Here is a 10318-nt window from a genome sequence, read left to right on the forward strand (position 1 = left end):
GTTTATCTCTTTCTAAAAACTATATAAAAATACATAAAAATCCATCTACTATCTAAATATATAGACTATCGAAAAGACCTAAAAGCCTAAAAGAAGAACAAAGATAGAATTTAAAATCGAAGTCCAAAAATCGGTGCCTCATGATGTAATCGCTAGCTTGCTTCATTGCACACTCCATGCAGCTCGCACAACCTCACGAAGACCCTTTGTGGGTTCCTCACATATTCATGCAATCTCTTGCTCTTTAAGTCCTTGAATTCTCTCTGAGTGCATCTTAAAACTGCAAATTCTATTTTTATGCTTAAAATACCTAAAAATACAAATAATATACAAACCCATAATAAATTAACCTAAATTAATATATAATTGTTCATAATTGACCACAAAATAATTAGATTACTATACTTAATATGCGTATATAACATATTTAATTAATAATATTCTAAACATACATATTTTACAATTGTTCAAAATCCATCCTTAATGAGAAAAATATAAGATAAAAAATAATTAAAAGATAATACAAAAATAATAGGTGTCAATATTCAAATCGCATATTACAAAAATAATTAAAAATATTTAAACTCATTAACAACCTTTCGCATATGATTATAGAAAATCTTAAAACATTTTTGAAAAACCGTATAAATTATTTCTAGTAACTATACAAGCAAAGCGATACATTTTGAAAACAAAAATCATTTACACTCTCCACAACATACTTTAGATTTGGTTAATTATTTATGAAGCAATACTAATCTATATGTTTACTTATATATATATATGTATTAAATTTTGACATAAAATATTTTGATATGTTTAACATATAAATTTTTTTATTTAGATTGTATATTTATTTTTAAGCATGAAACCTAAATTTATATATAATTTTATGATTTTATTAATTAATAAGTTGTATCTTAATTAAAAAATAATTCTAATTTTAAAATTATATTTTAATTTAAATTAATTAATAAATTAATTTTTAATTAAGTAATAATCTTAAAAAATACTTTAAATTATATTTTTAGTATTACATCAACTAATAAATTATTTTTTAAATTATGTAATGATTTTTAATTTAAATATAGTAATATTGAAATCAAATAATAAGTATTTAAAATAAATTATATTTTTATATAATAAAATATTAAATCCGAAATTTTATATATAATTAGAGTTATTTAATTTATTACTATTTTTAGAAAATTATAAATAATTATAAAATATAAAAATATTATTAATTTTATATATAAATTAATTTTATAATTGAAATAAGAGTATAAGATATTGCTAATTGTTGAAAGTGTAGAATTATCGTTATTCATTTCATAAACTAATTTTTCAATTTTTATAGATTTTATTATATATATTCTAAAAAACATTAATTAATTTACTTAATTATTTTATTATGTTTTAAATTTAATAACTGACAGCTTTTCCTCAAAACCAAACGGGCTTCAGAACAACATTTTCAATTTATTTTATGATCCACAGCTAAACATAACATAAATATCCGCAATGTTTTTCTCACTTATTATTATTATTTGCAAAAATTTCCATTTTCTTTCTCTCTCAAAATAGACACCTAGCAGAATTACATAAGACTTTGCACTGCTTCTACTTCTCTATAAGAAGCAGAAACAAAAGGAAACAGAGAAAAGAGAGAAGAGAGAGAGAGAGAGAGAGAGAGAGAGAGAGATTGAGATTTGAGATCTGACCCGTTTTGTTTGATTTTTGCCAAAACTCGAAACTCGAGGGCCCTTTCTCAAGAGGGTCTTCTCCCTTTTTTGTCATTTTTTTTCTTAAAATTTTGATTCCATTTCTTTCTTTCTCTTTCTGGTAAGAATCATATGCCCAATTCGACTCCATTTCTTTATGTTTCTTGATTGGTTTTTATTGATCTTGACCATTAGAGATTGTGCTTTCTTTTTTAATATGTTTGATCTGTTCTTGGTTCTTGGCTTTTGCTATTTCTCTTTGATTTCATTCTTGTATGTCTTTTATGTATTGATCTTTGTGAAAAATTGAATCTGGGTTTTCGTTATCATGGATTTAATTGCTTGGTTTTGGATAGATTATTTTTTCTAGTTAATTGGATTTGACATCTCAGTTGCATGGATTTTCTTTGTTTATGTTCTTGTTGATTGCTTACCGTGCCAATCTGTTGATTTGTGTCTAAATTTTGTAGATTCATTGATCAGGTGATATTGAATTTTGTTGAAAGTTGAAGAATTGTTTATTTGTTTTCTTGTACCTATTTGAAATCATTATCTTGCTAACCTAGTTGATCTTTCATCAAGAAAACCTGCAAAGAAAATGGATTTGTATTGGCTTTGACATTATTGTAATGTGTGATTTTATTTTTAATGTTGAATTTGTATTTAGATGATGTTTAATTAATGGGTCTGTAAATCAGGATTTTTCAGTTCTAAAAGGCTAATCTTTTGTTCAGAACGATGGGTGTGGAGGTTGTGGGATCTGAAATGGCTCAAGTACCCGTTGAGAAGGTTGCTGAAGTAGATGGTTCATTTTTGCATGAGAAAGAGAACGGAAAACTAGATAAGGATTCAGGGATGAAAGAAACTATTAAATTTGGTTCACATGAAGAGGAGCATGTTAAAGGAGAAGGAAATGATGTTGCAGGTGCCAAGTTCCCAAAGGATGCAGCTGACGAGTGGCCTGTAACGCAGATTCATACGTTTTATTTTGTAAGGTTCCGGCCATTTGATGATCCAAAAATAAAAGTCAAAATTGATCAGGCAGACAGGGAGATTCAGAGGAACAACAAAGCCCGGTTTCATATTACTGAAGAATTGAAAGCAAAAAGGGTATGTCAAAAAGGTTACTTGTTTTGGCCTTTTGAATAAGAATTTGATTCATAAGATAGAGATAGATATAATGTTTTCTTTGTGTAATCCCATTTCAATTATTTGTTATTCATTAAAATCTAACAATTTTCTGGGGCAGTCATAATAGTTAAGGCAATAAAGAAAGCCTTTAACTGAGTATCCATAATCATTGCCACTTGCCTACATGCATTTCATTCTGTGCTGTCATGTGATGATTTGGTAGTGAACAACTTCTTTTTTCTTTTTTATTAAAACTTTATTTTATTACAAAAATATGAGATTATTAAAATGCAACGAAGGGTAATTAAACCTAAGCATGCTTGATGCTTGATGCATGTGCTTTAAACACCCTGAATCTCGAATCCTGTGTTTAGTTTAAAAAGAGGGAGCATTCTAGCATGATCTCCCTTTGATTGGAAAAAGTTTAATCCTGAAATTAGTTGGTTTTGCAGGGATTATCTTCCAAAAACAAGCTTGGTACAATAGTTTTTTGTGTACAATGTTCCATTGAAATCTTTCTTCGTTTAATTCATCTCTCTCTCTCTCTCTCTCTCTCTCTCTCTCTTTTTTATTTTCGCTTTCGATTTAAGATGGAGGGTTCATTGTGTCTTGTGCAAAGATGGCACATTCTTAATCATGAATTGTTTTGGTTCCTCTTTTACTTCTCTGTTAATAGAAAGCCTGGAGAAGGGATCCTTCTACTTCTAACAAATAGCTGATGAATGTTCAAGTTAGTGTTTTATGACGGGAAGTTATTGCTTTCCCCACTTCTGTTTTGGTGTCACTTGTATTTATTGCGGAAATGAAACATTTTTAGATGTAAGAATTATATGCCAGCCATTGCAGTGACATGTACACATTTATTGGCTGTGGTTCATGGAGTTTCATGGTTCATGGAGTTTCGTGGTTCAAACTCCTATAATAACAATATTCTGTCCAAAAGATACCAAAAGATATGGGTATTATTTGCTATGCTTAAATATGAACGTTAAGGAGGCTACTAATGACCTGTGATGTCAACTACTGTTTTGATATGTTGATTTATTACCCCATTCAAGTTTGTAGAAAGATTGTGCTTAATTATATAGCCAATCTTATTTTAACGGCAACATTTAATTCTAATTCTTTGTTTCCTTTTCTCGTGTAGTCTGAGCGTAAAGAAATAGCTGAACAGCTGAGGACTCTAAGAAATGAGAATGATCAGTATAAAACAATCTTTGATGAGAAAAGAAAGGAAATGGAACCTCTTCAACAGGCGCTAGGCAAGCTGCGAACAAACAATGCTGCTCGTGGTGGTTTATGTTCATCTGAGGAAGAACTTAATGATATTGTATGTTTTAGTTGCTAACTTCTCTATTTTCGTTAGAGCTCACTGATTTATTTTGAGCAGCAGTGTCTATTGCTGCTTTTCATTTAACTTTATTCTGTGGTATTGGTGAAATTAGATTCACAGCTTGCAATTTCACATGCAACATGAGAGCATATCGTTGACAGAGGAGAAGAAAATACTTAGAGAAATCAAACAACTTGAGGGGACAAGGGAAAAAGTAATTGCTAATTCTGCAATGAGAGCAAAGATTCAGGATTCAATGGGCCAGAAAGAAGCTATTCAAGACCAAGTCAAAGTAAGAGATCTAAAGTTCTGACTGTTAAATAATGAAAGTTTGTAGTTTCATTGTCTTGTCTAGTTTTGTTGAATGTTTTACTATCAGCAAACATATGGTAACTTAACTCGTTTTATGTTATTGTAGCTTATGGGTGTTGATTTGGATGGAGTAAGAAAGGAGCAACAGTCAGTTTGGGCAAGAATTACTCAATTAAGGGAAAAAGTGAAAACATTAGACGCTGAAATTAATTCTCTACAGGATGAGCTTACAGAAGTGACAGAGAGGAGGGACAAAGCATATGATAGCATCAAGTCTTTAAGGCAACTGCGTGATGAAGGGGTATGTTTATTGAGTAATTTACTAATACAACCCTTCCGTTAATAAACAGTGTTACATTTTTTTAATCCATAGTCATTTTAAGCTGTGTATGGTTTTACTATTCCAAAATTGATCCTCCACCACTTCTGCTCTTTACGCTTTTTATCAAAAGAATGAACAGCTCATATCTGAAGCTCAAACCTTTGCAATCGATCTGTAGCCTCTCTGCAGTTCCCTCTCTTCTTCTTTTCCTTCTTCAATAGAACCACCTATTTCAATTAAGATATCCATCTCCTTAAATCACCTGTGTCTCTTTACAAGAGCTTTTAGAAAGTGCAGGGATATGGATAGAGCAGAGAAGCTATTTGATGAAATGCTTGAGAGGGGTCTTAAGCCTGACAGTGAACGGTGTTTTAAAGGAGGGCAATTTCATCATTTTTTATGCCATTAACTATACATTTTAATGGAAGGATGTTCTAATTAATAAACCAAAATCAAATGGGTGTCATAATGTATTACTGAAAGCCAGGGGGCTAACTAGTATATTTGCATTAACCTCTGTGTGGGTGTTGGGGGGGGTGGGTGTTTGATTTATGTCCGTGATTAGCTCCAACATTTCACACACACACACACACACACACAAACACACACACATATATATATGTTCTGTCGGGGTTACTGCTGCTGGGAAGGAACAAACATCAATATGATTAAGAATGAGAGCTCTGGTGTTTTCTTCCTCCCTTATAATGACCATTTTCCTTTTTTGGAGTTTGCTGCTTAATCCGTTGTTCTTAAGGAAGAACCACAGTTAGATATATAAATACATATCTCTATATATATATATGTATATCATATAATATTATTAACAAGGAAAATATTTTTGTAGTTTTAATATTCATTATCATATTTTATATTGATTCTATGAAAATACAAACTTCTGTAATAATAATAGTGATATAAAGTAAAAATAATACAAAAAGAGTCACTTTGTCCTAAGTTAAATCCTCGCCTCTGTCTTCTACTTAATTTTGTTTTTTGCTGAACTTCGGGTTAGCTTTATGTGCTTGGAAAAACATGATTTCTGAAAAAGAATCGGGATTTTGTGTTACAAAAGACTTAGTATGTAGTGTTAAGCATGTGATTCACAGCACACTAAGCTCTCTTCAATTGGTAGGCATATGATATCTATCAGGCGTGCACATTTGTAGTGAACTTATTAGACCTGCACACTAAGCTCCTTTTTGCATTTATAATTTCTATCCCCCTCCTCTCTCTGATATTTTTTACTGTTTTCTCTCTCTCTTCCCCAACCCACTCGTCCCTCTTTTTTTTTTCCTTCTTTTCAATGCTAAGTAGTTTGTACTCTTGAGCTTTTTGCGTATATAAAGGTTGGAAAATGTGCAACTGTTAGCTGAGTCAGTTGAATTTAAACCTCTTTAATACTTGTGTTATAATTCATACATGGTTAAAAGAATGAAGACGGTGGATCTGAACTAATTAACCATTTTGCAAAATATTGAATCATTGGAAACATTTATGGGTTCAGAGTATTTGGTATCTATAGATCCAGAAGCACAAGCCTTTACCTTTTTATAATGAACAAATTCTAGGTTCTTCCAGTTGAAGCTTTTGTTTTACTGGCACTCTATTGCCAGAAAAGCCTATAAAGCGAATAACAAGATACACATCTATGAATCGTTCATATATTTGAATCTTTAGGCACTGTTGAATGGACATTCAGATTTGGGGGTTTGTTGTATGGAAATGAATTTCAGATATTCTTGATTATGTTTCAACCTTTCTCAAGTACTGTTAAATTAAACCTGGATGTGTGATTTGCATTATTATTAATATTATACCATCTCTATCAGAATGTCCACTTCTATAATAGTCGCAAGACCATTACTGAAGCCAAGGACCTGGCTGCCAAGAAAGATGTAAAAGCTCTTGAGACACTTTCTATTGGAGAGGTATGACCAGTACTAATTGTTCTCAGGTACATCACATATTTAATTATTGCTGCTACATTCTAATCCTGTACTCTAATATTATCTAGGTTAATAAATTTATGTCCCTCTGGAGCAATAACAAGGCCTTTAGGGATGATTATGAAAAAAGAATTTTGCCATCACTTGACAGTCGGCAGTTGAGTAGGGATGGGCGAATTAGGAATCCGGATGAGAAGCCATTGTTGCAATTGGATATGACTGTACCCTCTGAACCAGAACCAGTAGCCAAAGCTAATGCCAAACGAGCAAAAGAAGATTTAAAAGCTACTCCACTAAAGGAGTCCTTGCCTACTCAGAAGGCCCCGAAAGAATCAAATAAGAAAGATTTAAAGGCCACCTCGGAGCATACTGATGTAGCTGATGAGATCTATGAGTCAGAGAAGCAGCAAAAGAATCTTTCACCTGCTAAGGAAATTGATGAAGCAAAGTTGAAGGAGCTTAGGAGAGAAGAAGAGATGGAAAAAGCTAAACAAGCTAAGGAAAGAAAGAAGAAATTGGCTGAAAAAGCTGCAAAGAAAGCAGCTATAAGAGCTGAAAAGGAAGCTGAAAAGAAGCTGAAGGAAATTATACTTCCTTGTTCTGATAATTACTTAATATGCACTGCTTAATTTGTAGTAGAAACTTAAAACATTCCTTTTGATTTATACTTGCAGGAGAAAGAGAAGAAGTTGAAGAAGAAGGCTGCAGTGCCTGCACCTTCAACTGAACCTGAAGAACCAGCTGAACAGGTTTCAGAGGCAGTAGAACCTGAGAAGCTTGAAGTTCAGGATGAACCTTCTGCTCCAGTGAAAGACAAAATTAGAAAGGAGAATTCTGTCAGGCACAGGACTCGAGCAAAGGGCGGAGATTCACTTCCAAAAGCCATTTTAAGGAGGAAAAGGTCGACCAACTATTGGATGTGGGCTGGTGCTGCCGGTGCTGCTTTGCTGCTACTTGTGTTTCTGGCCTTGGGATATTACTATACTTCCCTGAAGAAGTGAAACTAGGATAAAATAGAAGCCTTTTGGACAATTTTCTGCTTGGTGAGTGTGTGAGTGGGTTAGGTTTGTAGTTGCAGAATTAAGACATTTATGTTCGTTGCATCCTGTTGGTGGATGGACTGAAAAAGCTCATAATGTTGGTGGCAGTAATTTAGGCAGTTCCATAAGTATTTAGCCAAAAAAAAAAAAAAGAAAGAACTAAATACATCTATTTTGTTTTTATGTGCTTCCAAATTTTGACTTTTTAAGTTAAATTTCCATGAATCTTAAACGTAATCCTTAGCTTTATCTGGCAAGTTGAGTAGTACATTTTCATTGTGTATGTTGTGGCTTTGCTTCTTTGAGTTTGACATGAGAAAACTTTCATTCTTAGACTAGTTTTATTTTCTGGTGCATGGACCTTAGGATTATCAGGAGAGTTGCATTGAAAGTTCCTTTTCATGCCCTTCCTGCCCTTGAGCTTGGAAGTACCTCTTTTCATATTTGGTTAGAACAGGTCTGTGTACCCTATACTCCTTGTACTGTAATTTGCTATATATGATAGTTAGATTTTTAGTTTGCTGAGACAGAAAGGAGAGAGTGTCCATAGCCAATAGGACCCTCCAATAAGTCTACTAGCAGAGGACTCTTCAATAAGTCTACTAAATTGGCTCTGTATCAGTGGGATCTCATTATCTACACATAATGACCTGGTGTGGTAAATTCATATCATAGGGAAGAAAATAGGTTAATGGATGGAATCAAATATGCACATGTCCTTATGCAGAAGCTGGTATATATACTAAGACTAGATGTAAAATGCATAAATTTATATAAGAACATAAGCAAATTCCTTAGCTGTTTGCAGGGGCAATAGTTTTTGTATCCTTCATGTTTTGTCTGCTAAGACAAGATGTAAATGCATTAATTTGTATAAAGAAAGTGAAACAATCTTTTCCTCTCTGCAGGAAGTTTCACTATGCATATGTATTCTGTCAAATTTTTGTCTGCAGAGTAAGGGGTGCCCCTGAATCCAACAGGTTTGATGGTCTTTTGATAGTCTTAAATTTCCTTTTCTTTTTCATTGTTAATCTATAAAAAATATAATCCAGAGTTACTAAATGGTTTGATCACTAAGAATTTTAAATGGTTATTTCATACACATATAAATGTGTTGTTTATTTTAATAAATTTAATTTATAATGTGAGTTTTAAATGTCGTTTTATTTTATTTTACTCTTTGTCTTAGTTTTCATCCAAGCAATTGAAAATAATTAACAGATGTATTTAATCAACTAAAATATTTTCGGATCCTGTATTGTAAATTTAAAATTTTTATTTTCTATCTCAAGAACTAGCAAATAAAAAGTTAAGGATAATATTTTCATAAATCATTGAAAGATTTCTTTTTTATCTTTTAAATTGGTTTAATATACAGTTGAACCTTTTATAATTAAAATATTTTGTTGAATGAAAAAATAATTACATATTATACTTATTAATTTTTTAGGTTCACAAAAAATGAAAACTATAAATAGTATAAAATTCATGTATTAAAAATGAATTACATATATAAACTTTAGATTAAGAAATTACCGTAAAAAAATAAAAAAAAACTTATCATAAGATGCGAGCTAAATACTTAATTTCCAATCCAATAAATAGTATAAAAAGATCAATGTTGTAAAAATTTTATAATAGTTGTACTTTCTTTAGTACAAAAATAATTTTCATTTTATTGCTTTTAATTAGTGGCACATAATAATCTTTTTAATAATTGAATGATAAGTATTAATAACATCTAAAATTTCAGATTTACTACTAATGATAAGTATTAAAATAAAAAATGCTAATTTTATTTATAAATGAATTTATATATTTTATATATTAAATAACAACTAGATTCATTTCAAATAAATTAAGAAGAAAGTTTGTAGAGATAGAAGATATAAAAGAAAATGAGAGAGAAAATTAAATAAGATTTATCTTATGAAACGTATTACGTTACTATTATGAAATTTATTTTAAAATTCTATTTATTATATTAGAATTTAATTTCGGTTTAAATCTTATGGACCAAATCTATAAACTTCATTAGCATATTTATTTTTCTCTGGTTCTAATGAGTTAGAATTTTAATTAAATTTTTGTTTCAATCAAGTACATAAATTTTGAATCTAAACATAAATTTTATAAAATTATTCATTTCAATCAAATATAGTGTAAGAAAAAAATTATATATAAAATATTTAAATTTTTATTCTAAATATCTTTTAATGATTAATAATTATATTTTTAAAAAATATTATTAATTATTAAATAATAAAATAATTAACTATAAGAAAACACTTATTTCCTTAAAAGTTTAATAACCAATAAAATTATTTTAACTAGTCATTTACCCATATGTTGCAAGACCATTATAATTATTTTGACTATAAATAATAATATAGACTAAGTTTATATAAAAAATTTAATAAAATTTAAATATTACAAGATTATTTATAATATTTAAAAATTAAAAATTAATAAATATTTTTATATGCCCTTCTTAAAATTCTTTTAATATT

The 10318-nt window shown here is 30.2% G+C and overlaps 1 protein-coding gene across 2 annotated transcripts; it reads left to right on the forward strand.

Moving 5' to 3' along the window:
- The first annotated feature begins 1599 nt into the window (after window positions 1-1599).
- LOC8263560 (proton pump-interactor 1) lies at window positions 1600-8057 on the forward strand. 2 transcript variants are annotated; one of them, XM_015728210.3, is made up of 8 exons: window positions 1600-1842; window positions 2420-2831; window positions 4000-4182; window positions 4298-4477; window positions 4604-4798; window positions 6652-6750; window positions 6837-7349; window positions 7443-8057. In XM_015728210.3, exons 2-8 carry the CDS (start codon window positions 2460-2462, stop codon window positions 7767-7769), a joined length of 1869 nt encoding a protein of 622 aa, XP_015583696.1. In that variant the 5' UTR covers window positions 1600-1842; window positions 2420-2459; the 3' UTR covers window positions 7770-8057. The 2 variants fall into 2 exon arrangements, with proteins under 2 accessions (XP_015583696.1, XP_015583695.1); XM_015728209.3 differs by having other exon boundaries at window positions 1602-1842; window positions 2456-2831.
- The last annotated feature ends 2261 nt before the right edge of the window (window positions 8058-10318 follow it).

The sequence above is a fragment of the Ricinus communis genome, chromosome 9 (assembly GCF_019578655.1).
Source record: "Ricinus communis isolate WT05 ecotype wild-type chromosome 9, ASM1957865v1, whole genome shotgun sequence".
Classification (NCBI taxonomy): domain Eukaryota; kingdom Viridiplantae; phylum Streptophyta; class Magnoliopsida; order Malpighiales; family Euphorbiaceae; genus Ricinus; species Ricinus communis.